The 27,535-nt window shown below is 38.2% G+C and overlaps 1 protein-coding gene across 5 annotated transcripts; it reads left to right on the top strand.

Annotated features, from left to right (window-relative positions):
- Window positions 1-341: 341 nt before the first annotated feature.
- Window positions 342-27,503, top strand: LOC100878893 (RNA-binding protein fusilli). Of its 5 annotated transcripts, XR_001096154.2 has the most exons (13): window positions 347-2,101; window positions 8,876-9,070; window positions 9,390-9,618; window positions 11,541-11,630; window positions 13,409-13,463; window positions 13,540-13,650; window positions 14,116-14,386; window positions 14,483-14,698; window positions 14,794-15,021; window positions 15,110-15,311; window positions 22,998-23,121; window positions 23,878-24,080; window positions 24,199-24,340. XR_001096154.2 is itself a non-coding variant. In XM_012286646.2 (12 exons), exons 1-12 carry the CDS (start codon window positions 1,958-1,960, stop codon window positions 24,376-24,378), a joined length of 2,124 nt encoding a protein of 707 aa, XP_012142036.1. In that variant the 5' UTR covers window positions 350-1,957; the 3' UTR covers window positions 24,379-27,503. The 5 variants fall into 5 exon arrangements, 4 of the variants coding, with proteins under 4 accessions (XP_012142034.1, XP_012142036.1, XP_012142037.1 ...); XM_012286646.2 differs by lacking the exon at window positions 22,998-23,121 and having other exon boundaries at window positions 350-2,101; window positions 24,199-27,503; XM_012286644.2 differs by lacking the exons at window positions 22,998-23,121; window positions 23,878-24,080; window positions 24,199-24,340 and having other exon boundaries at window positions 342-2,101; window positions 15,110-21,802.
- Window positions 27,504-27,535: the final 32 nt, after the last annotated feature.

Below are 27,535 nucleotides of genomic sequence, written 5' to 3'. Positions count from 1 at the left end.
GTCACGACACCGTCTCTCTTACGTAGCGCTAAGCATTTCGCTTCACGGATATTCCTACCATATCCAAACGACGATTGCTTTCCCGTTTTCTGCTTCTTTGTCTATACATAGGCACCTCTCGTTCTCCCGTTTCCCCATCCGCAGGCGATCGTGCCAACCTGTTGCTCGTTGGCTTTCCTTTACTCTCCTTCCTTAAGTCGATTTAACGCGAACTGTATGTATAACATGTAATATTCATCTATCTCTCGTGCCATGTCTCTGTCACGTTGCACCGATTTGTTAATTCTAAAAAGTTTCTGCGATTTGATTATTTTTTCAATAACGAAAATCACTGTTTAAGTAAATATTTTGTTTTCTTAATTAAAACATCGTTTAAAAATTGGGGAATATAAATTTGCATACAAACGAGCGATGATAACAACGAAATCTAGTAAGCAAACAAGGTTACAGTAAATTGTGATAATAGAACATGGGAAATGTTCTTTCATTAATATTGAAGTGCAGGTCGATAATTTATTAAAATATCCAGTATTCAAAAAACGTTATGCATTTATGCAAATGTTCTACGTAAAATGACAGTATTGATAATTCCATGCTTAACGAGTACCCACTACAGCCTATCTCGATCTAATGACTTTGAAGTCTACACGAAGACACATCCGGGGTACGATGCTTTTTTTATTTAAATTCGCGAAATTGCGAAAGATACGCGAGTACTAGCGTGATACACGTTCGCGCGTTATCAAGGCCGTGATCATGTTATGGAGGGAGCATCGAATCGAGGGCACAGGCGACGGTACGTACCTGTGATCCGTTGTCGGAGGCTACTTATGCTCGAAGGAATCGCTTAAGGTGGTCGCCATTTTTGTTCCGTTCAGTCACATGAATAATTAGCGTGCCTCCATGAGAACAGCGAACCGCATGCTTTCCTAATCAAACGATCGAGCGATACCTGTGCGGTGTTACCATCGCGAAATTCATTCATACGCGGACTATCGTTTGGTGGTTCGATGTATCGAATCTCGTTAGGAGTCCGCCATGAAGAAGTAAACGTGGCGCTCCAGGTGGAAAATAATCGCGGTCGGGTAGCGGGGTGAGCGTACCGCAAGGCGAGTGGAATGTCTGCGCACCTGGCCAGTGCGTCGCTGCTTTTGACCTGCCTTTCCCTTCGACGCCTTTAACCTGAATGGGTGTTGGGTTTTTCGTCGTAGAAACGGCACGACGCGTTGCTTGACTGTTATCGTGCGAATCGTTTAAGAAATTTCTCGAATTTGAATCGTTCCGTGCAGTTTACATCGTCGGGTTTACGCGTTTTTTCAACGTGACATGTTCGGTCCTTGTCGCGCAGCGTTCGGCCGGCATTCGTGCATCTTCGTCGCGCCCATCGCGTGAGTTCGCCGTGCCGAGGAGCCGCGAGTACGGGAACGAACGAAGAGGGTCCTATAGCCAACGAGCGACGGGTTTCGATGCGCAGTCGCCAGGTGAAGCAACAACGACGACGTGTGCGCGCAACGGTCGGGGTTGGCCAGTGCTGCACGAAACCTTGCCACTCACGACGGCGGTCCGTCGACAGAGCCGCGCAAACGAATAACTCGCGGGTGCTGCCCGTTCGCGGAGTTATCGCAGCGAACGATATACCTGCGCAGAAACGTGGCGCGAGGTATCTATCATCGATTCGCGATCCGGATCAACAACGGTCGATCCTTAACCTCAATCAGCACGATAGATAGGTAACATGTCGCGTTTGTACGGCGACAGTCTGTGAACGCGTGAACGTAGTGCGGACGTGAGGTTCAGTTCAGGTGAGCACCCAAGAGGCCGAATTTGGCCTTGTCTAGGACACGTTTGCGTGCATCGTGGTGTGCTACTTTGATAGGTTCAGGTGTACGTTGACCCAGAAGTAGTGAGTAGTGCTCGAACGAAACGGACGAAAGAAACGAAAGGTAATCCTGGCACGATGCAGACTACAGGAACAAGGGGACCTACTCACCTGGTCGCCCTTTACGTGGCGACAGCCGGTCTTCAAGGAAATGCTCTCGGATCTGACGAAGAGGAGATCACGTTGCTGGTTTACGTGCTTCTCGATGTGCTTCAAAATAAGGTAAGTTTTCTCAATTGTTGATAAACAACTGGTCGAGCAGTATCAAATTATATTAAATGATTCACTGTGTCGTGTCACCCGTTTCCTGTACGCGATTTCCTTATACCCTTTTCAAAGTGTCAGTCTTACCTCGAAGCGTGATATTATCGGACAGCACGAAACGACGTTCAAAATTATTCGCATATGTTATAAGGATAACTAAAGTACGCATATGACAGGACAAATTAATCCTGTTCTACCGAGTCATTGTTATTGGTTAGAGTTCTCGCTCGACTTTCATCGACCGCTCCTAGACCAATGACAACGATCGATCGACAACTCGAAGTTAAAACACAAAACCGCCAAACAATCGATATTTCATTCAACTTTCGTGAAAGTTTTCGAATCACTGTCGATCTTACTGCATGTCGCACCGCCACTGTGCGACAATGTCTGCATGTTTCTGGTTGCCATTGTTTCTCGAATTATCCGGTGGGGGCGGAGCGTCGCGCCCTCGAAAGGTCGTCCATTAGTTCCAGCTTTGCCATCGAGATTATCTGGCGCCATGGACTCCGTTTCTCATTAGTTCTCCTATGTTACGATGCTGGGAATCAACGCTTCCTGTTCCAACGCGTTCCTTGATCAAGTCTATCCTTGATTATCCTTTTTCTGTGACTTTAGAACCTTTGCTTATCTTAATTTCATTTGAATTTATTATCCATTAAACTTGCCTCGCCATAGTCACGGCTGCGAGGCACGAATAGAAAGTACGAAAGATTTCAGATGTTACATCTAATACATATTACCTGTATTAACACTAATCATTCAAATTGGTTACAAATCTTATTATTCGTGCATAAATATGCAACAATAATTAAAATTTTCCACGTTACAACCGCAACAGGTAATTATGAAACTATTCATTACACGCTACAAACTTTTATCGTTAATTTTGATACGAAATTATTACTCTTGAACTTTCTCAGCTAGAAAGTCCGTTCTTTCGAAAAAAAGTTCACAGTGGTTTTCGTAATGTAACACGCCAGGAAAAAGTTTCAGGAATCCAACTCGTTCGCGTTTATTTTTTGCTTTCATCATGTTGAAGCGGTGCTCCTCAGGGCCGGCACGAGGCTTTCAGTTTTTGTGGACCTGAAACGTGGTTTTGCGATCTATGAAAATGTTAGAACATTTACTACTCTTGTTACATTCTTTGTACGTATTCTCATGCTTTATATTTTACAAATCCAATATTCATTATATTACCATTTACATTTTCCGCTTCTATATTTTTCTCTCCTCGTGTTTCCAATCTAGAAAGATCCGAATTTTTCCAGGATGCGTTTCGAGAAATCTGTAGGTCCGTCGCGGCAACAGGTGCGCCTAGTTTTCTTTATTCTTTGTTGTGAATCGCTTGCAGTGCGGCCGAGTTCCAGGTAAACAGGGTCGTTTCCTTTTTCCCCTCGAGTCACATACCTGGCTATCACCGATCGAGCTTTGATCGGGGACAATGGCCGCCGGTTCGGCTCTTCTTTATGCTTCACGTTCTCAAGGAAATACGATGATACAATGCGTTGTTTTGCTCCTATTCTATTGTCTAATCGTTTCGATTCGAGACACGACCTCGAGGTTGGCCACATCTCGAGCTTTACTATCGATGTAAATAAAAGTCGATCAGCGGCAACCCGTGTCGATGATGTATTATCTGCGTTACCTAAATGTTGACGATGCCCGTAATCAATTAGATGTTATCGAAGAAAGCGATTCTTGTTGGTTTTTAGCGGTTTACTCTTGAAACAGTGATGCGTAACATTTTATAATCCGTGTTACGTACAGCACGGTGTTAAAATTGAAACAGACCTTTTTATTTACATTAATTCTTTTCTTTATAATTTGGGCTATACTTTACTGTTTGACGTCTAAGTAGATACGGAAGTTCGTGCATTAATTAAGTGATAGCAACTTAGAAATATTATTTCAATTTTACAGTTTAAATTTATAAACGTATTTTTTAATCTTGACGAATTTAATGAAATTTTAGAAATATTTTTTTATACTTATTTACAACTTAAATTATTTGTAAAGAATGTATTCGACTGGAATATTTTGCAGTGGATAAAGAGCGTTGTATTTCAGAATAGAAGCAGCTAGTCTATGACGAATTTGATCTCGCTTGGATACTGTTCGAAGTGAATCGGTGTTGGCGCGTAAAGATTCAACGTGTGAAAAGAGAGGACGTTGACTTTCAGAGGCTTGGAAAGCAAGATTACGTTCGCTAGAGCTGTGTTTCGAGATGCGAAACGGCGAGTGTGTGGTTTTACTTAGTAGATAAAAACTTCGAGGTTGTATGTAATACCTATAATTTGTAAGAAACTGAACGTTATGTTGGTCGGTTAAAAATCTACTCCACTAGTCGCATATTTATCCCTTTTTTTTTTTGGTCATTCGCAAAAATTGTACAACGGGAATTTCCAATTAAAACCAAGTTTCTAACAGTTACTGGGCACAGATTTTTTTTTTAGTAACAAAATTATAATAATCGTTTAAAAATTTTTTTGAAGATAGACTTTTATGATACTGATAAAAAACGTCAAATTATGTAATTAATTTAGACAAATGTTTTTTATTATACTGTTTGATTTTTCATTAACATATAAGTAGGTAGATTTTTTAAAGTTCAGGTGCACAAAGTGTACAATGTCCAATTTTTATTTTTAGTCTACTCTGGAATATTATGTCACTGATAAACAAACAAACGGATTTTGTGCGAAGTAAGCTGAGATCTGTAATAATAATGGTACACAAAGCGTTAAAGCGTTAAAGTCCTCATTATTACTTTCAATGTAATCACTCAGTGATAATTCTATTTTGCTTAGATCCATGTAAATTGATGTTAATGCATTTCTTACATCAATTTTTAGCGTTTATATTGTAACGTTGAATCATGATAGTTTGCAATGTAGCATGTCAGAAGATGAAGCGTGCTGTTAGAATTTGACAGGTACACAAAATGGCGTCTCGGATCAGTAAGGCGGGAAAGTCAAATTTTTTCTACTGTAAATTACAAGGTAATAATTACAAGATTAATCTTTACAATTATTACCTTATAATAATAATTATGTAAGATAATAATTACCTTAACAAGGCAATAATTTAAAATAAATTCTAACATAGTGGAACGTAATAAATTTGTCAGTACTTCATACTGAAGGTGAAGGTTTAAAAATACTGTTTGAACGCAATGTTTGACCCTTCGTGCTTAGGATTACTTGTAAATACTTGATCTTCATAACGAATCGAATTCGAGTTCGTAATTCGTTTGAGGGAATGCTTGCACAACTCGTAGCCATTGTAATTCGTTTCCGGCGTTTAAAGTTGATCGACCAAGTCGAACTCTCTAACAAGCAATCGTTGATTTATGGGCATGACCCTTTTACTGTATGCATTTCCGCGTGCCGTTTCGATTAGTTCTTATCGAGCAAAGCAGTCGACGGTGTTCTTCAACGATTTTGCTCCGCGTGATTTCCCCGAATTGTTTCTGAGACGAGCAGAAACATCACGTTAGCTCTTGCAAACGTTCTGATGTTTACATTGCTTCTTCAAACATTTGCAACGATCATACTAACGTCCAACTGTTCCATTCTTTTCCCTATTTCTTCGATTTTCTGCGTTCTTAGAACACAGCGGTCCAGGTTAATTCTCAAGAAAATTTCTTCATGGCTTCAAACACTTTTTCTTAGCGTTTTTAGCTTTTTAAAATAAATGCTAAGTTGTTGGTAGAACTTATGATCATTCAAGTGCAAGGTCATTCAATATCACTTCTTCAAAAATTTTTTATCTCAAAAAATTCAGAAGTCTTAGACGGTCATCAGGTCATATTCTTTAACCCTCACTAAACATTAATGTCTTCACTTTTTTACCTCCATTGATTAATTGCAAGTCTCACAAAAAATACTTAACGAGTAAATACAAACAAAAAAGTTGTCATTTATATCAATTTCTTGAAACGTAGCTGCTGATTTCTGTACGTTCCAAGGACAGTTTCTAATTCCAGTTATCGTTTTCGAGAGATGAGGATTTATCAAGATGGCGCATAATCGCCGGTAAATCTTTCGCGCTTCTATCAGATATACGCGATTATGTGGAACGGTGTTCGTGTAAGCAGGACATTTATGACGGAATATTAACCAGACCCTTTGTCCTACTTTCTTGGCAGTTATCGCGTCCTTCGAACGGTAGAATTTAGGTGAGCAAGCTTTTAATTCGGACAGCCTGTAGCTCCTGAATTTTATGGAGCGGTTCTCATAAAATCTTAATCGTAAAATAAAGAATACCTTCTTTGATATATCCCCTGAAATATTTCTTAAATAATTATTAAATAATGTGTTAATATAATTGTAAATATACTTCATCTAAAAAATATTTCAAACAAAAAGAGTCTTCATAAATAAAAACATGGAGTACCTATAAACTAGGTTGAACTTCCTCCAAAAATGTGAACTGATCTTCAAAAATAATTATCAGTAACTTTAAGAAATAATAAAAAGTGTACTACTTCTTCAAAGTTCAAATGAAGCTAAATTAAAATTAATAAAAATGATGTTAACTTTGGTACCCATACTTTTAAGTATTCATCGAAGTTGGATTTTTTAAAAAGACCAAAATGCAGATAACGTAGAAAAGTTTGTATTAACAAGATTGCAGTGCTTTCCAATCCACGAAATAGTAACTCCTAAGATCGAAATGATTTCCAAGTGATAATTAACATTTACGTAATATAATACTGGTTCGTTTATGTCGCGAGTTACGCCACGAGGTTTTATCGGTTAAGATAATTCAAGCCGGTGGCACGATCGTACCGAACTACCTTGATCCGTTAACCCCGCGTCAAAGAACCTGCCTATTAAGTTTCTTGCACGGTTTCCAACATTGACGCACCGTCATGTGACATCCATGAACACGGATTTACGTAGCACGGATTCCATTAAACTTGCTACATATTCTAATACTCATCCACCTCTAAACAAAAACAGGTTTCGCTCAACAAATTTCAAGTGCTTTAACTCTAAAGCTAAAGTCAATGTTGCACTTTAAAATTGAAGTAAATTCAATGTTGTACTTTAAACTTAAAGTCAATGTTGCACTTTAAAGTTGAAGTAAACTCAATGTTGTACTTTAAACTTGAAGTCAATGTTGCATTTTAAAGTTGAAGTCAATGTTGCACTTTAAACTTGAAATCAATGTTGCATTTTAAAGTTGAAGTCAATGTTGTTCTTTAAACTTGAAGTCAATGTTACACTTTATAGTTGAAGTCAACGTTGCACTTTAAAATTGAAGTAAATTCAATGTTGTACTTTAAACTTGAAGTCAATGTTGCACTTTAAAGTTGAAGTAAACTCAATGTTGTACTTTAAACTTGAAGTCAATGTTGCACTTTAAAGTTGAAGTCAATGTTGCACTTTAAAATTGAAGTAAACTCAATGTTGCACTTTAAAGTTGAAGTCAATGTTGCACTTTAAACTTGAAGTCAATGTTGCACTTTAAAGTTGAAGTAAAGTCAATGTTGTACTTTAAAGTTGAAGTCAATGTTGCACTTTAAACTTGAAGTCAATGTTGCACTTTAAACTTGAAATCAATCTCCCACTTTAAAGTCGAAGTCACTATCCAAAAATTAAAAAATAAATTTTCCTGCAGTATTTCTGTACACCCTATGTATAAAGTAAATATAAATTCAGAATTTATTTCACTGTCCTTTCGATTTCGAATTGAGAAATCGCGTGTAATTAACAAAAATTTTCAATTTTTCCTGGTCGTTACTTTCTATCCGGATTCGTAACGCGGTAAAAGTCCGCTGATCGTTGAAACGATTGTTTACAATGCGTTTATTTCTATTTTCCCCGAACATTGTTGGTGTCTTGAATCTTTTTCGCATGCCGCCGAGTAATTAATCCAAATTCCTGTGCCCGTAATTAATGATTCGCATAATTACGAAGATGCGCAGTAACGCCATTTTTAAAACTCATTTAGATAATCTCGGCGTTACGGGACGTAGCGGAGCGAAGCTTTTACATAATCGGTCAAAGGCGGAAACGATCGGGTCGCTTAAAAACGATTTCTATCTTCCAACGCTGAAAGTTCTATCTTGTATACGATCAACTGTTGCGACTTTCGATTGAGCGTTACGTTACAATAATGCTGATGATATACAATTAATTTTCCTTTCTTTTTTTAACGATATGACACGTGCATCTAACACTTGGCAGGTAGCGAAAAAATTGCGCTAATTGCCTGCACCTGCGGAATAAAAAATTTCTTAATTTCTTTCGAATTTCTTAAACTTTGAAAATATTTTATTTACTAATTTTTATGTTCTGTACATATGCTCGTTTTAATCCACTTGATCTCTGATGTAATTGATACTTTAGTACTTTTATATTTATACAAAAAAGGAAAGTTTGAATTTAATATTACAATTTATTCTTGATTGCTCCTGCACGCATGCAACCAGTCCGGCGCGGCAGTCTGCACGCCATGTTGCATAGTCACAGGAGCACGTGACGCAGTACCGGTCCAAATATTAATCACTCTCACAGAATTTAAACTCCTACAAATTTTGAAACATTGGAATTAAAACTAGATCCAATAGAAATTAAATAAAATATTAAAACTAGATATTAAATTCCGATAAAAATTACATCGAGATTTGTTAATTGCAAATAATGCAACAATGTATCCTTTCTTCTTGGAAGTTTGAAATATTGTTAAACGATATGAATGATCAACGATGAATGGTTACAGGTGTTAGGAAGACAACAGTATATTGTACGACCGATGGTAATGGACGAAAGTTGTACACCTGGAACCGGTAGCGACAATCCGGCGGTTGCCGGAAGTAGCGGAGTCATCAGCGAGGCAGCGCTGGCGCATGCTCCGACGTTAACCGAAAGAACAGTTCGAGAACACGGAATTTCTTTGGAGCAGGCTATCGAACAGGTAATTGCGGTTTTACCGTGAGGTTTCACTCCAGGTAGTTAAAATACGTGACCTAAAAATAATTCTATTGTTTGCACATGACAATAAGGAATGCAAAACTCCCTCGAAATTAATATTAAAATATGCAGTCTCGTCGGCTAAAATTCGTTGTACAAATAAAACTGCAATGTTTGTTATCGAAGAGTTTAACGTACTTGTATTTGTCGAGGTTAATTTAGAAGATACTTGGCAATGATTCTTCTCAACTGAATGAAGAAAAGTTTTGCAGATATACGTATAAAGGAAAGTGAGTTTTAAACAATTTCATTTTTAATGAAAGTTCGAAGCATGGTGGTCATCCATGTCGTGCGTGACATCCGGTTCCGCACCACGTTTCGTCGTAGACGGCCAGGCACCGATGAGACAGTGTTTACATCCCGAAGCCTGCAACAAAGAAATCGAGCTGCCTGAACATTACAACCTATTTCATGACCTCCGTAAGGAATTTGTTGCCTGTTATTCCACCCATGGAGAACTCGCGACGCTCGGAATACAGGAAATGCTGGATTGTATCCTTTTAAAAAGTCACACGATTTCATTTTCAACTTTCCAAAACCACGTATACATATAATATAGAATTGCCGAAAGTATAAGTTATGGGAAGGCGATGAGTGGTTGGCATAAAACGAAAAGGCCTATCATTATTTAAATTTTGCGCATACATCACGTGGATAATTTTAGACATTTGTTCATTAAAGATTCATGGGATCCGTATAGAAGTTAAATTGAAAATTAAAGACTTTCAAAATACTTTTGAATATTATATTTGAGTACTCAAATTTTTTAATATAAATTTTCGAGTGGTAAAATTAATGTAAAAGTCTAAATGGCGTGGGTCATCGGAGACCCCCTGGCTCCGCCATACGAGAGATTTAAGAGGCGACGTGATGACTGTGGTCGAAACGAAGAGAATTCCAAGGCGTGCGGCCGTTAGGCGGCGCGACAGAAGTCGAATCCAACATATTCGACGAACCTGGCGACGAACTAGCTGCTGGTGCAAAGTCAGTCTGCAAGTGAGTGCAGAGAGTGCGTATCGAGGAATTAGCGCTCTTAGCTAACAGTACATTTCGCCCAATTAGTTATCTTTTAACCGTGATGTTAGTTTAATTATCAAAGACAGTGATAGTGTTTAATTTCTTCCGGAAGTTCTGACAATTTTATAAAATACAATCTTCCAAGGTACGTTTCTTATAATGCGTGTTAAAAGAATTTCCTGAGTTCGATTTCTCTTTATGTTGCTTTCTATCCGGTGAAAAGTCAGAAAATATTGCGTTTGGCGAAATTTGACTCCATTTGAGACCTTTGCCTCTTACGTATTTTAATATATATTCATATGTATAATACGTGTATACATCTCATTATATATTTTTCTTTCCTTGGCATTAAAGACAAAAAAAGAAGAACCGGCTTTACAACTGTGTATACATCGGTTCAGTTTTTTCCATCCTCCGCATTTGCATGAAAAGGTGTAGATATTTCGTGAGATTTAATCCAAAAGAGGAAACGGCTCTTCCATAACGCCACGATTACCTACCTAATCCAACCTCGATATTAAGCTCGTGTCAAGATATGTATATCACGATTATTGTTCCACTTTGCAACGCTGATGTGGTCTGCCCGTGTTAATAAAACAAAACCACCTGTGGCTACTGGGTTACACTGTACGTATCGATCGATACCTCTGTCGTGATCCACCGTTTTAATTTTAACACTTTGAAATGCTCAGCAATACTGTGTATATTGCAGTATACTTTCTTGCGGAAACATGGGTCAATTCGGTAGGTTACTTTAAGAAAAATGGCGGTGTAGCTATCCTAGTTTACATAAAACATACAAGCTTTTATAGCGTTGGATTAAACTATTTTATTGTCACTAAAATTTATATCCTCGTGCATTATAATAACTCAGATATTTATTTTAATATTCTGTGAAAAATATAAGGGTGTTATGTCACCATTTTTCTTAAGTCCTGTACACTTGAGAAATCATAATAATTTGTAGGAACGAAAGTAACTTATAAAATAGTCTCGTAATCTCACACACGGAAAGGAAGAAACAAAAGATGAAATCGAAATTCAGTCAGTATCAATATCGTATAACTTAAGAAAGTCCCACCAAGTAACCAACGCAGTCTTATCATGCGCGGAACACGGTTTAAAGGTCATTCTGGTGGAGATATTGGTAACAGGCTGACGATAATTATGCGCGTAACAAGTTCGTTAGGTTCCCCAGCATATTTTTAACTAATGATCCTCCGTTCGTGACTACGATAAATTTCTAATTCTATGATCAACATATAAATAATCAATTTACCGTTTAATCTCACGGAAATACCATTTCATGTTAATTTATAGCGTCGATAATACTATCTCGATTTTAAAATCGCCGATTAAATACTATTCGAAGTTTATCCTTAATCAATGAAACTCAGATTTTGGTTTGCCATCGGATACCGAGAACGATTACCATGTAAAAGAGATACAGGATATGATATGTGTGATACAGAGAATGATCAAGGATGGTAAGTAAAATTTTTCGTGCAAAAAAGTTCTATTTTTGTAACCTATACAACGGTTTTTTCGTTTTCACAACGAGCAAAAAAGTCTGCAATTATAACTCGAAGATTAAGGTTCACGTACGATAAATTATCTTGACTGTACGCAATCGATGTACGCGGTTTGTGTGCCGCTTGACACTCGGTTTCGAAGTAAACGCAGGGCTAATCATGATCGATTCGATTTTCGATTGTACGTTGAAGAGCGTACAGAGATACGGGCTTACAAAATTAATTCCTCAGCTTCGTTGAGCACGTGGCTAGATCATGTCTTCCATTTTTTCACCCATAACGGACAAGGTCGCGAGTCTTTCAAGGCGATATTTTTCGGTGAACGAAGTTTCTACATATGTAATATTATGCCATGTATAAAAAGAAGAAATATTTGTCGCTTCTTCGTTTCAAGGAAAACGTTATTCGTAATGTACGGTAGCGTGACAGTCATTTTACGAATACGGAATTCTATTAGTCTTCCATTGACGTTCGGAATAATTTCACGGTCTATTGACTGTAAGAGTACTCTGCTAGAATTTTGTATAAAATTTTCAATGATTAATTTTGAAATAAGTTGACGTAAAATGTTTGTTCGGCACGTTCAAAATCATGTCGTTTTAAATTCTGTATACCTAACCCCACTCGTGTTACACACGAACGAAGGAAGGTTAGCGAATGCAAAGGGGACAAAAAGAGGGAACAAGAGGTTGAAACGAAAAGGAAGACGGAATAGTGTACGTCTCAGGTCCGTTTCTTTGTGTGCGTGTTCATGGTTTATAAGTACGGGTCAAGCCATGTAATGCTATAAGCAGTGACGGCCATAATACTTCTTATCACAGTGGTGCTCAGTTCGAAATAATGTTCCGGTCGAATAATGTGTACGTTGTGTGCTACTGTCAGATGCATGCGCGTTCGACGAACAACAAACGGTTGTTGCCTTTTCGAAGACACGTACATACGCTTTATTATCAAAATACGAAGCATTATCTTTTTCGCCACGCTTCATTTTGTCAATTTTTTGTACTCGGAAATCGGAACGTTATTATTAGGATGTGTTGAAAACAGTAGAAATAATGAAAGAAGTTTCGATTCATGAGGCATGAAAATTCTTTGAAAGGTGTGCTGACACGTTACACTGAGTAGGCAAATTGAAAGTGAACATTTTGCGCCAGCACGGGAAATCGGAGACAAACTCGCCCGTGTACTATTACAAAGGAAACGCGTAAGCGACCGAGCTTTAGTGTCGGAACTACAGCTACCGTTATCGATAATATCGAAATGTTATCGATGTTATCTTGTATAATGAATAACTATTTGAAGTAGGTAATATTTAATATTAACAAGAATACATAGATTTGAATGATAAAATAACATATAAGGTTAGATCGCATTAAGTTTGAAGTTCAAACAATGATCCTATTTTGCGCGGGAAAATTAATTTTAAAATTTCCGTAAATATGTTGCGAAGTAAATGACAGTTTAGTGAATTTAAAAACGTACGAAAGAATTTCTGTGATGAGTTTATTAGCTTAGTCAACTTGTTTCGTTTGTATTAAAATCGATTGTTGTGAAGATTTAAATCGACATAAATTGTATTGTAATCATTTTTCGAACCGAAATGAGTCATGGTTATGATCGAGTATGGGCGACATCGACCCCAGAGGTTAATCATGTGTCCATACTTTTTGTTTGTTTTTCATCAAATACTTTTAAATTTGATATTTTTGTTCATAATGATATTTTCATTGCAGGGCACATCTTCCAGAATCCTGAAGTAGTTAATATTGTTCTAGAACCTGGTATATGGTAAGTCTCTTGTTTATTTGTTGCAGAATTGTACAGTAATACATTTGAATTTATTGCATTGACTTTATGTTTGCAGCTCAAAAGATGAAGAAGTGGATAATGGCTGTGTTGTAAGAGCACGAGGTCTTCCTTGGCAATCATCTGATCAGGATATAGCAAAATTTTTTCGGGGCCTAAATGTTGCCAAGTAAGTGGATCTTATGTATATTAGGGGTAAGATGGAGAGTGTATAAAATAAATTGTAATAACTATTACGATATTTGTGCACAAGCCACTTGGATTCATGTAAAAAAGGTAAAGACTCATATTTAATATGTAAATAAACTTATGTCGCTGATATCATTGCCAGATAATATCGGATGGTTATTCAAATATAATAAAATAGTAGTGTTTACTTTATATAGGATAGTAAACAATGTCTTTAAATATTTCCTTGGTTGTTTGTGTTCATCTTATGCAATGATAACTATTATCTGGGGTCATGAATCTTATGAATCGTACAAATTTATCAATAATTCTCATGATCATTGCTGTATAATATATACTGTATTTGTATATAAATATATTTTTATCATTTGTTTAATATACAGTAATCTGAAAACTGGTTTATGTTATAATATAATTTAAATGAAATGTTTTAATGTTTTTGTAGGGGTGGTGTAGCTCTGTGTTTAAGTCCTATGGGAAGACGTAACGGAGAAGCATTAGTACGGTTTGTTAATAAAGAACACAGAGACATGGCACTGAAGAGACACAAACATCATATGGGTGGGAGGTACATAGAAGTTTACAAGGCATCTGGAGAAGATTTTGTAGGTGTTGCTGGAGGAACCAGTGGAGAAGCTCATGCATTTTTATCAAGAGGAGCTCAAGTTATTGTTAGAATGAGAGGCTTGCCATATGACTGTGTTGCTAAACAAGTGGTGTGTATTAAAACAGCAGCAAAAAATTCCCTTTTTTTTATATATTCTATCGTGATTTCGGTCTTCACTTCATGCTTGCATTACTTTTTTTTTCAGTTGGATTTCTTTTTAACGGGGCAAAAGCCTTGCCATGTATTAGATGGGGAGGACGGGGTCTTATTTGTAAAGAAACCAGATGGCAGAGCAACCGGAGACGCTTTCGTTCTTTTTGCGAAAGAAGAAGATGCTGTAAAGGCCTTGAGCAAACACAGGGATTGCATTGGTAGTCGGTACATTGAACTTTTTCGAAGTACGATCGCCGAGGTGCAACAGGTGTGTGCACGTAGAAATAATGCGGGTATAAAAGTAGAATGAAAGAAGTAAAAATAGATATCTCTAACGTACGTATTGATTTTCGTGACTCGTAGGTCTTGAATAGGGCGATTGACCCGAAACAAGTGGTTCTTCCGACGCCACCCATTCCACAGCTTCCTCCTATACTTCCACAACACATTATCACTTCCGGTACGCGTAAAGATTGCGTTAGATTACGCGGTCTACCTTACGAAGCTCTCGTAGAGCACATTCTCGAGTTCATGGGCGAACATTCTAAGAATATCGTCTACCAAGGTGTTCATATGGTTTACAATGCTCAAGTACGTGTACACCTCTGTCTATTATGTTACGACTGGCTCGTATTCCTGTGAATAAATAACTAACGCGCTGTTCTTTTTACTTATTCAGGGTCAACCTTCTGGCGAGGCGTTCATTCAAATGGACAGTGAAAGTTCAGCGTACGCGTGTGCTTCGCAACGACATCATCGGTACATGATATACGGGAAAAAGCAGCGGTACATCGAAGTGTTCCAGTGCAGCGGAGACGATATGAATCTGGTATTAACAGGTGCAGTAACTCCACCGTCAACCAAGGCCCTGCTATCACCCGGTACGTTGACCACACAAACTCCCGCAACATTGACACATCCGCCTCCGCCGACGCCGGTGCCGGTACCGGTGCCGACGGCGCAACCACCCCTCTGGGACATTCACGCGTTAGTACAGGCTCAAGCTCAAGCACAGGTGCAGGCTCAAGCGCAGGCAATGCGAAACCAAGATTTTTGGCTGATGGCGTTAGCCTCGAATCCACCGCCTACGTCTACCACTCCTGCTTCCCCAACTTCGTCGGTCACGACCAAAACGCTCGCTCTTCCCGGACCGAATCCACAGCACCAACTTCCTGCCTATGCCATGGCACCTCCCTCAGCAGCTGCAGCTGCCGCGGCTGCTGCTGCGCTTCATGCTCAACAACCTGCGCCGGCGCCCTTTTTACTTTTCAACGTTCCCTCGCGCATTCCTATTTTACGCGCACCGACGCCGCATGGTCTGCTGACTCCTATTGTCCAGGCTGCGCCTTTGAATCCGGCTGCTCTCATGGGGCTAAAGAGAACTTGGGAAACTGCTTTCCCTCCAGATACGTCGAGCACCGTCGCGAAACGCGCCACGTGGCACACACCAGCGACCGCGTTTCATGCGCAGGCTCCGACCGCCGCACCCGGTTTGCCTTATCCTGCTCAATTTTATCCACAAATTTGATAGATCGAATCGCTGCTGTTCACAGCAGTAGAAACGAACTGGATCACCGATGATACTTTGTATATTCCCTGTGTCGACTGTATTTCTCAGTCGATAGAACGGGACAAATTTAATCCGTAGTTCGTATCTCACTTCATGATCCTTGCAACGAGAGGTTGTGATTTTAAGACATTTATTTCTTGTGTTGTATTGTAACAACAGACGATTTCATTTTCTCCGAATGTAGAGAGAAGTGCTTTCATGTTTATCGTAGTAAACCTAACACATTCCATATGATATTCCGAGCAGACTTCTTTTATATTGCTACGTTAATATCGTCATCGTTACTTTAGATTTCTTTTGCCCTTAAAACCCTTTCTTTCGACTTGAGTGTACACGTAATCGTTTCAGAGTTCTTTTCCATCCCGATACTTACATTGAGCAACAGTACTTAGCGTGTTTCCTTGATACGTGTTATTTTTTTACGTAACATGTGAGTGTTTACGACGGTCACGGTACTTTTTAGGAAATACGTATATCGCGGTTCGTGATCGTATCTATATATTTCTTTTTTTGTTATACAAACTCTTGTGCGGCGTACAAGAATAATTTGTCTCGTATCGTCGCACAAGACGTGCAGCAGAGTGCCTTAAACGTGAACGCGACTAAGGACTTTTTTTTTTTAGATTTCGTGATTTATATGCGTATGTAAATATATACATATAAATTTATATATATATATATAGATATCTAAATATAGACGTAATCATATATACATAAGAGTGATTTATATATTTTGCTAAAAATATTTTTATTAGTGAGTAAGTAAATGGACATTCCATCCACTGTTATCAATTTTATTATTATTTTTTTTCGGAAACTCCTTCCTTACGCGGCATTTACTTTACGCACGTCCAAACGATAAGAAATTAGAAAACGAGCCTGCACTTACATTGCAGTTTCACGTCAAATATTGCGACTGCAATGCGCGCGAGCTTCCTGAGCCAACTAAGTCCAACATGGACAAGTCCCACGACGAAGATTGACAAATCCATTTCTAGCCCCTCATATTCCCCAAGAAGCGTTATTAACACGCGTATCCGTGCTCTGTGTCGCGCAAATTAATCCCGAAGAATGGTACTCGAAAGAGGATAACCGATCCGAGACAATTTTTACCTGAACGTTCTTCAGTAGTGCAAGTACCGTTCGTTTAATTGATAGTTGCGTTGACGTTACGGGGGTTTGGTGAACGATACCGAGCGCGAGGAAAATCATGTGTTATGAAATTCGTTGTTCGATCAACGCTAATTTGTAAGTAGAGTAGGAAATTGTATATTACTCTTAGATAATTAAAAGAGGTTTTCAACCTTATAAATGATTTTTATCAAATTGAAAAGGGTCGATGTAATCGAGCATCCAAACAGGATGAGTCAGTAGCAATGTAAAAAGTAATTGCAACTTTGAAGATAAATTTTCTCGTGCGAATATCGTTGGTCAAGCCTTAGGTAGCTTGTGATGTTGTTTAACTTGGTGTCGGCGGTGTTCACATTCTCGACGCTCTTCCACGGCCTAATAATATTTGTGATAACGTGTAGTTGGTGGAAAACGAGAATTGCTGGCGAAGAGGCGTGCCGAGAGGCCGATATTGAGTGTATGTTTGAAACAACCTCGTTGTATACGTTTCGCCCGTCGAACGATGATCCCTTTAGTTTTTTCTACTGTCATGGCTATATAAAAAGAGAAGAGCTTGTTAACCCATACAAATGTCCACGCAATCGCGAGGTTTGCTTAAGCCTTCCGTTCTTTCCATTTTCTTTTTTTTGTGTTGGTTTTTTCTGTACGATCTCGGTGTTTTTTTTTAACGCGTGTTGTCGTTGATCACGACTTTTTCTTGCCACGTTTTTTTTCCTTTTTTCTATATGTATACACACACATATATTTATAGATATACACATATATATATATATGAAATATACGTGTACGCGATAGCGAAAGGAATTGTTCGACCACGGTGAAACGGCACGAAACGCACAATTAATCGTATATTAAAGTCCACGGGCATAGAAATGACTGGTTTGCATGTCGTGGTTTTTGTGGAGGGACGTGCATACAAGTACCTGTAATATCTTTTCTTCGTTACCTTCGCGAGACGAGAAGATTACGTAAACGCGTTATTTTTTCCCCCTTAGTACGTAACTTAGACGATTCGATATACGTTATCCATCTTTCTTTTTGTTTAATCTTCCGATCATTGTTCTCCACTTTACTCCTGAAGTCCAAATCGTTTTACATTCCTTCAACTGTCAATCGATGTACACCTGTTCATGGATTATTCATTCTTCTACTTGAGTATAGATAAATATTCAACCTCGAAAATTCTAATTGTGTAACTTTAAACTGATTATAAGATGAATTTTAAATAAAATACAAAAAGATAAAAAAGCGTCGACATCGACGTGGACAGGTGTACGTCTTTTGTAACAATTTTCTCGTACTTTGACGCGTAATCCTACAATATTCTCGCACAAAGCCTCTCTCTGTTTTCGACAGGATACGGTAGCGTGTCACATAGAATCGCGTAGTAGTACCTTGGTATACACCTAGTCCTGTTTTGATCGTCACAATTGCAGTGGAAAATGTGCGCAATTCTCGACACGAAGCGACTCTACTAAAGAAAGTTATCAAATTATTCAAATGTAATCGGAGTCTTCCGCGTCGGGGCTGTGCACAATTTGCATTTCAATCTTATTGATGTAACTCGAGAATCGGGTATATTGCCTGCCGATATTATTTACGTCGGGATTACGCTTCCTGATTCGGCTTCACATAGCATTAATAGACATCCTAGAGACTAGATTTCGCAGGGACGATGCGGAACGGGAGAGGTATATTTTTGAGGGATACACTTTCGCTGCGGGGTAGGGTGCAGACACTTTTTTTTAGATATTCTCTAATTTTTAATTATGCAAATTTTTGTTAGATACATCTTTAGTTATTTGAATTTTCGGGTATCTAATTTTTTAATTTTGCAGATTCTTAAATTCCAAGTTTTCCAGAATCCAAATTCCTGAGATTCCAAATCCCCTAGATTCCAAATTCCCCGGATTCCAATTTCCGTAGATCCTAATTTCCCTAGATACCAAATCCCTCAAATTTCAATTTCCCAAATTCCAAATTCCCCAGATTCCAAATTCCCCAAATTCCAAATTCCCCAAATTCCAAATCTCCCAAATTCCAAATTCCCCAAATTCCAAATTCCCCAAATTCCAAATCTTCCAAATTCCAAATTCCCCAGATTCCAAACTCCCCAGATTCCAAATCTCCCAAATTCCAAATTCCCCAAATTCCAAATCTCCCAAATTCCAAATTCCCCAGATTCCAAACTCCCCAGATTCCAAATCTCCCAAATTCCAAATTCCCCAGATTCCAAATCTCCCAAATTCCAAATTCCCCAGATTCCAAATCTCCCAAATTCCAAATTCCCCAAATTCCAAATTCCCCAAATTCCCCAAATTCCAAATTCCCCAAATTCCAAATTCCCCAAATTCCAAATTCCCCAAATTCCAAATTCCCCAAATTCCAAATCACCCAGATTTCAAATCTCCCGGATTCCAAATTCCAAATTCCCCAAATTCCCACTTCCCCAAAATTTCACCATCGCAGCGAAAGGGTTAAAGCATGCATTCTTCACACATCACTAATGAACCTTCCGTGTCGCATCGTCCCTATGGGGCCGCATCTTGGTGTGTTTTATAACGTGAATAAACAAATGTATCGGTCGAGAGTGTCGGGAAGCTTGGCATGTTTCATGTTTCACTATATTCCTTTTTTACACTCGAGCAAACAGTATCGGTACAGTTCTCTATCTGCTCGTTGAACGATTAGCTATACATCAATCAATACTTTTAGAATCTGGATCTTGCAACAAGGGTGTCCCGACACGCTCGATCACCGCGCAGGTTCCTCTATTCGATATACTATTATGACTATCAATAATTGCGGCCTGTATGGTAAGACGCGCCTTCTCGTTACGAACGAGACATACGTGCATTTAATGGACAAAGTTATGCATCAATAGACCAAGCGACCGAGATTAAACCGGTCTAACTTTGGTCTACTGATGTGTAACAGGGTACTGGTCCAACAGCGACAATAGATCATTCAAAGACATCGTCCTAAAAAGCTTCGTCCTTTAATCGATCGCCATTAACCCGTAACTGATATGCTGCATATCAAACTCCTTTTATTTTTTTCTCTTAAATGCAAATCAAATATTAACTATTATTTTTGAAGTTTTTCTTTTGTTCGTTCATTTTTGAAGTTCTTTTTTTTGACCATCATTACAGTTACGGGTTAGCTCTCCGATCCTACTCATAACTTCGAGGATACCATTATTAGAATAGTTATTTGTGCCTTCATATGATAAACTTGGAAGTTTATGTAACGTAGGGTCGGAGGGGTTAAGTATGTCGCAGCAAATAATTCATTCCTTCATCGTAGAGCCGCTTGATATTATTGATGCATAATGTCGTCTGAATTTTGTGTATTACCTGCCATTAGCTTTCGCTGGGCACTCACACGAGCCGTATATACACGTATCCTCCCAGGTACAGTCACGTGCAACGATGGCTTCCGTTAAGGGGAAAGGTCCACTTGTCGTAATTTCGTTTTTAATTTGATAAAATACAATTTTAAGTAGATGAAATTGGTTTTCAATTAATGACAGAGGCAGCTTCCTTCGATTACCAAAATCTGAAGGTTATATCGAACGATTAGACAAGTGATATAGTCAGAAATATTAGAGTGTTACTCTGTTTTAGCCATCACGAATTTTTGTTCTAACAAATCTTTCAAGCCAGAAATCATGACTGAGAAAATATTTTCCAATTTCTTCTTAACGAAGTAATTACGCGTGACTGTACAAGCGGGAGAGCAAGGGAGAGAGTGAGAGGGAGCGAAAGGAGCAGGGAAAGAGTGAGAAATATAGCATTTAGATCGTACTAACTTTCCAGAGCTCGTCTCCATTATCAAAGGTCGTGGCATATACATATATTTTTTTCCTTTTCATCCGTTGAATGTGTTGTCTGGTATCTTGTGATCCGCTAACCTGGTGACTGACAATGTGTCGTCCCTCTTTTGCAAGTTACATCTTAATCAATCATTGATGGTTCTATTTGATACTCCAGTAAGGTTATCAGAAACTAAAAAAGAATACTACGGAACACAATTTCTACGTTGACGAATTTTATGGGACACAATTTTGCTCCTTTTCGATGCGAGCTTCGATAATTTTAACACTTGTACACTTGATCTTATTAAAAAGCAATAAGTTTTAAAATTGAAGCTTTGCAAAGAACACAAGGGTCTCCAAAGTCTATGCTATATAGCACTGTGATATAACAAATTATAGAAATTCTGATCTTCGTCTTGCTATATGGTGTATAACATTTTCTTTCTAAGCTATACAGTATAGACGGATTTTTTATAAATGGCAAACTAGTTCACGGCTGATCGTGATTGTCCTGGCGAAAGTTAATCATCGCAGTTCGTGCATAACTGCTCGCGATGTAACGGGATAAGTTCAATTACCGTTGCGACAACTTTTCACTTTTTATTTTTCTTTTTTTTTTCTCCGTTCTCGTTTCTTTATTCCTCCCTCCGCTCGAGTTACGGGAAAACGTGTTTTTCCGTTTGCGTTTCACCTATACTGGGATGTAGGACACTCACACGCACACGAACACACACACAGATAGAAGTATATACCGATCTTTTTTTACCCCTTGTATACACACTTTTTTCTGTATATCGACGATTATATATCGATGGTGAATCGATCATGTTTAATAAATGTGCCTTGTGGACATACATATCTTTTTGCTTGCCGGGTTGGTGGACTCTTACCCTGATTATATTACCTTGCCTGGTGGTGGTAATTTTCGCGGATAAATATTTTTTCTCGTTCGAATTCTAGGTTGTTTCATTTATTTACCGGTAAGTCTATTCGTCCGTGAAAATTACGGCCATCGTTATCCTGTTACGTTCTATACATTTTTTTTCACTGGGCTCGCAGGTATCTTTGGTGTCTACAGATTAAGTTGGAGATTTCTGTGTCGTAACTCTTGCCTCCTTCTCTCTATTTCCTCTGGCTCGCACAGGTTCTCTCTTTTGTCCTTTTATTATCTCTTTCTCTCTCTCTTTGTCGCTGTGCCGCTGTCTCTCCCGCTCTCTTTATCTTATATTTTGTGTCTCATCCTCCCTTTACAACGATCACGATCCACGATAGTATCATTTTTTGTGCCGACATTAACACAGCGTTGAGCCTGTGATTAGATCTAACATTGTTCTAGCGAGGGTCCATAAGTTCCTTTCGTGGGACGTTGGCTTACATTATTCTTTTACCCTCCAGATCAGTGATAAATATTCATATACAATATTTCTTAGGGGTTTAAGAATGTTTATCACTAATTTGGAGGATGCGTTTGGGCCATATATCGAGACTCCTCTTATATTCCACTATACTCCATATATATTATATTTATACTTTACTTATACTCCATACATATTGTGGTCTATTTAGATTCATGTAAAAGTGGCAATATAATGAGAGTCCGCACCAAACGTTATTTAACGTGATCAGTTCCCGTTCTAACCCTCGAACGTTGAGATAGGTCATTTATTTCCAAGTTCCTGAAAGTGTTCGATGGTTAAAATCCTAGTGAATCCTAATCCAAAAGTTTTGCGAACGCCTCGATGCGAATCCTCGTAGCGAATTAAATACGATGCGAAAGATTAGCGAACACATTAACAGCTTCACCGCGCAATTTGTGTCGCTAATTCTCGTTGTTATTTAATATTTCTGTGTTACTTAATACGTGGTAACCTTGATCCTTTGTTTCATACGAGGCTCGCACGGTAAGAGGCTTCTAATTCATTGAACAAAAGGGAAATGGGAGAGAAAGAGAGAGAGAAAAAGAGAAGATCTGAGAGAGGGAAGCAAGAAGAGAAAGAGAGAGAGAGTGAGAAAGGGGAGAGTCTGAGTGAATTTTTGGTGATTTGGCAGAGGGGCGAAATCGCAAGTTGGTGCTACATATATATAAAACATACGTATATATCGTGTTACAATGGTGCAGTGTCGATTGCTGTTTGGTAGCGGGATCTACAAATACTAACTTCTGTGCTTCCAGGTAGGCCAAGTCCAAATCATTATTCCTTTGGATGACGTGCTTTTACATGGTCCGAGCGATCAAAACGAATAAACACCTTTGCTATTACAGTCCTGTCAAAAATTCTTTATCCAAAAATTAACTTAATTTACAATGATGGGCTCAAAGGTTAAGTCACGTGTGTGTTTCGCATGGACCTTGGAAAATCGTCATGTTAATCGTGAAATCGTGCAGGTAACGGTACGAGAAATACCGAAAATGATTAACAACGAAGACAACTCGAGTATTCTTCTGCACGATGTCATTTACCACGAATCGTGGTGTGGTAACATAGTTGGGCACTCTTCTTACGTTTGTACATACATAGAATCTCTGGGTGTTATTAGATTTTTTTATTCTTTTTTTTTCGATCAGGATAATTTTCGTCGAAGCAAGTTGTCACAATGAATATTACCAATTCAAATATCGAGGTTTTCCTTTTCTTTTTTTTACATTTTGTTCTCTTCTGTAGTCTGGTCTTAAAGTTTCTTTTTTTATTTTCATGGTAAAGGACTTTCCCGATTTTTCTTCACTGGCGTAACTAGAGTGGGCCTCTTGGTAAATTGGTCTTATTAAGAATTTATAGGAGAATGATGATAGGAGACTTCATGATAGGAGAATGAATTGGAAGAAGGTCCACTATAGTTACGTCAATGAGATCTCCATTTTGTTAGTACGCATAGTGCCAGGTAAACTCGATCGAACGTTGATTGTCTTCCTTCTTTTTCTTCCATCTAGGGGGCACGATGTTGCCACCACCACCGGTCGCTATATTCCCACCTGCTGCTGCGATGCTACCGCGTGGACCACCACAGTTTGCGGCACCTTATCCGCCTCCAATTTTTTATTGGCCTTATCCCTCGCCACCAGTCAGCCCGACTAATTATTATAACCCGGCGAACGTTGGTGGTATCGCGGCGATTCCTCAGCAAGCAGCGCTGGTAAGTGAAAAATCCTTAACCCTTTTCGAAATATGCTAAACAATTCAACATCGAAAGGGTTAAGTTAGTAGAACTCCGGCGAGATGTTAACGTAATTCTAATGTAATCGCGTTTCCAGTTGACTCCAGCCGAATGCTTGCAATTACCGCCAGGAACAACGGTACCTGCTACCACCACACCGGCTCCAGAACAACGCATCGAAGCTTTCCTCCCACGAATGGAGCTGGAAAAGCGTGTACCTCTTCCCGCGCCTCCGCAAGCGGAATGCAATCCGTTCGTCGAAGTTTTTATGGTGTGATGCTCGACTTTGTCCGTCTTGAACGCTTGTCGCGTTCGGCCAAGTTGAGTCGACCCTCAGCCTCGCACGACAGAATGTTGCTTTGTTGAAAAGTACACGCGCAGATCGTCATCCTCGTCCTTGAGGAATCGCGAATTTATGAGGTATCGAAATCCTGCGACAGGATTTATCTTTCTGATCTTCGGCAGAAGCTCCATTACCGCAAATCTAACGTGTCATCGAGTGACACGTTTCTTTCTAGTCTAGAGACAGATGCAAGTCGTCGTAGCATAGCGCAGTGACGTCGTTTCCTTCTCGCTCTTTAGTTCAATTTCTCTGGAATCAGAAACACCTTCGTTATTCTTGGATCTACACTATTTAGCTCTTCTGTTACGTCGCTCTGTAAAGCTCGTCTATAAATACGTTATAAGGTTATAACGTAGTCCGTGTTATGACACTCCAAGATGCAGCTTTAGGGAGTTGACACGTTGCATTCCGGGTGCAATAGACCAGAGAATTTGATTATCTGGTTGTCTTGATAATATTGATGCGAGGTTATGAAATAAACGTCAATCGTTTCTGACTAGGCCAGCTGATACATAGTGATCACAGCAAATAATTCGATCAACGAACTCGACGTGCATTAACGACGTGATTTGTACAAATTTCTTCGACACTTTATAACGTCTTGTTCCGAGTACCAAGCCGTGTTCTTGCGATCGAACGTGTTGACTATTGTTGATCGCTTTTCTCGACACGTAAAGTAAAAATAATTGTAATTATTGAAAAAAAAGAAAAAAAAAGATTAACGCGTAATAACGCTTCTATTTTAAAAATTTTACTTAATTTAATTCAAAGTTTTAATATAAAAATTTAATGTATACCGTTATCACTCATCGTTACTCGAACGAGATACTTGTTACTCGTTTTCTATAGAATTCAATGTCTATTATTATTAATATTATTATACTTAATATCGAGTAAGTTATTCGACTCCAAAGTGTCGTTTGATGTTAGTTCTCGTATCATCGATTAGCTCGAATTGCGTAAAAATGCGATTCATAATTTTTCATCACCAAATCGTGTCACCTATTCGAATTAATTTTTTTTATCTTGATTTATGTATTTCGATACGTGAATAATTACAGTTCATTAATGGTGACGATTACATAATATGCACATTAATTGATAGCGATGTTAGGGTCTGGATCGGGTAGGAAAAAATTGGGCATGCTCAGGTAACCCGACTTCATGATAACATCTCTATTAATTAATAAATCATCAGGTAAACATTCTGACACCTGACATTAATCGATCGCTCAATTACGTAATTAGTGTACGTAACATTTCAATTTTGTGTTTCCCGTGTGTCTATATATAGTATATATTTTTTACTCTTTTTATTCTGCCTCCCTTGTTTTACATTTATTTTTATCAAAATTTAATTATATTCTTTCGGAATGTTTATTTTCAAACTAAGGACAGAATTGAAATTTACAAATTATGAAATCTTTTCGAATATGTATACGAGGGAGAGAAGTTTCGTAGTCTTGACAAAAGTCGAATTGAAGATGTCATTCTTCCTGTTCCTGTTAATGGCGCTCGTGTACAAAGGTGCAATTTTAGCTGTAAAAGCGATTTGCGTTTGAAAGTCATGATGACTTTAAATAATAGAAACGTAAGAATTAAATGCATTCGATAGAAAGATACTTAACAAGTTATATTTTAAACGTGTTTATCTTGATACGAACATATTACACGCGCAGGCAAATTACATAAGTATGTATATGTACACGTATATTTATGATTATTACGATTAGATATTGAAATGAGCTTGAATAATCGATAATTCATGATCGAGGTGTAGTTATAATTGTCGCAAAAAATTCAACGTATGTTTCGATTGTAAAACATCTAAATTACGCAACATACATTTGATTTCTAATTAAATGTATGTTCTCGTACGTATATAAGGCATAAAATTAAGAAAGAAAGAAATATCGAGGGAAACATCTTTGAGGATGACGGAGATATTTAATGATATCGATGTTATCGATACTCTCGATTCAAACGTACCTGAAGTTATCTGATCGAACGTACGCGCCAAAACTATGTTGTCAGTGACACGTGATTTGTTGTATTTTGTTCAGCGATTCTCGTCGCGATGAGAAGTGCAATTAAAAAATATCGAAGTAATTAATAAATTATACGAGTGCTATGAGCTAAAATGTTTATCAGCTCGTGTACGGACCGACAATTTGTTCAAGCGTTTTCCGATTAAGTGCGTTAAGAATATAAATGTACGCGTAATAGTGCTCCCAGGTTAACGAGCACCACGAACAAATTGCTGTTTCTCGTTACCGTGTGTACTATTTTGCACGATATTGGTGCAATAATTTATCCCCGTTGTTTATTTTTGTTGTGACGTGTGCAATATGGATCAAAAGGACGACCTTCCCGTACTGCGGAATATCAGGTGAAAAGATATTATTTCTATTAAATTGCTAAAATGTATCTTCTTCGATGTGCGGATAATCCAGTTGAAATTGTGCAGTTCCTTTTTTAAAACATAGTAACAGTTATCAAGAACTTTCGATTATGGATTATAATCGATCGCTGTCGGTTACATGTTGAGGATAGTTCCTAACAAAACGTGTTCTCCTGATCATGAGAACGATTTTCCCGTGTCACATTTTACAAAAGAAAATTCAATTCATTTATTTTACAATGTAAATTGATGCAAAAATATTTCGATAATTTTCGCAGATTGAATCGTACTATTCCGTAGTTAACCGGAAGTGTCCGATTTGATTTCGACGTGACTCCTATAACGTTAGTCTAATAGAAAATTGTATATACGTTTGTATGCCTATTTTATTATAAGATTCAACATATTTAAATGCAAAATATTCGCGTCTAAAGTGCGCGAAATAAAACAAAGCCGTTTTTCCGTTTGTACGTGATGCTACGCGTTGCAAACACGTAGAGAGCTTTATTTAAAACAAAAAATAATAAAAAAATGAAAGTCTGTCGATTGATCGTTTCAGCGGTCTCAGAAAACGGCTACGACGAATAGTAATCTGATTGCGATATTTAATAATGTTATTAACGATATTAATATTAATATATTCGATATTGTTTTAAAATAGTCTTCCATTATTTATTCGATCCCTTCATT

This window comes from Megachile rotundata, chromosome 7 (genome assembly GCF_050947335.1).
Source record: "Megachile rotundata isolate GNS110a chromosome 7, iyMegRotu1, whole genome shotgun sequence".
NCBI classification, from domain to species: domain Eukaryota; kingdom Metazoa; phylum Arthropoda; class Insecta; order Hymenoptera; family Megachilidae; genus Megachile; species Megachile rotundata.
Note: the sequence above shows the minus strand (reverse complement) of the source record. Positions and strands in the feature narration are given on the sequence as shown.

Coding starts and splice junctions, on each gene's coding strand:
- LOC100878893 (XM_012286644.2), top strand. CDS start 1,958: ATGCAGACTACAGGAACAAGGGGACCTACTCACCTGGTCGCCCTTTAC. Junction 11,631..13,408: donor ACAGAGAATGATCAAGGATG/GTAAGTAAAATT, acceptor TTTTCATTGCAG/GGCACATCTTCCAGAATCCT. Junction 13,651..14,115: donor CGGGGCCTAAATGTTGCCAA/GTAAGTGGATCT, acceptor ATGTTTTTGTAG/GGGTGGTGTAGCTCTGTGTT.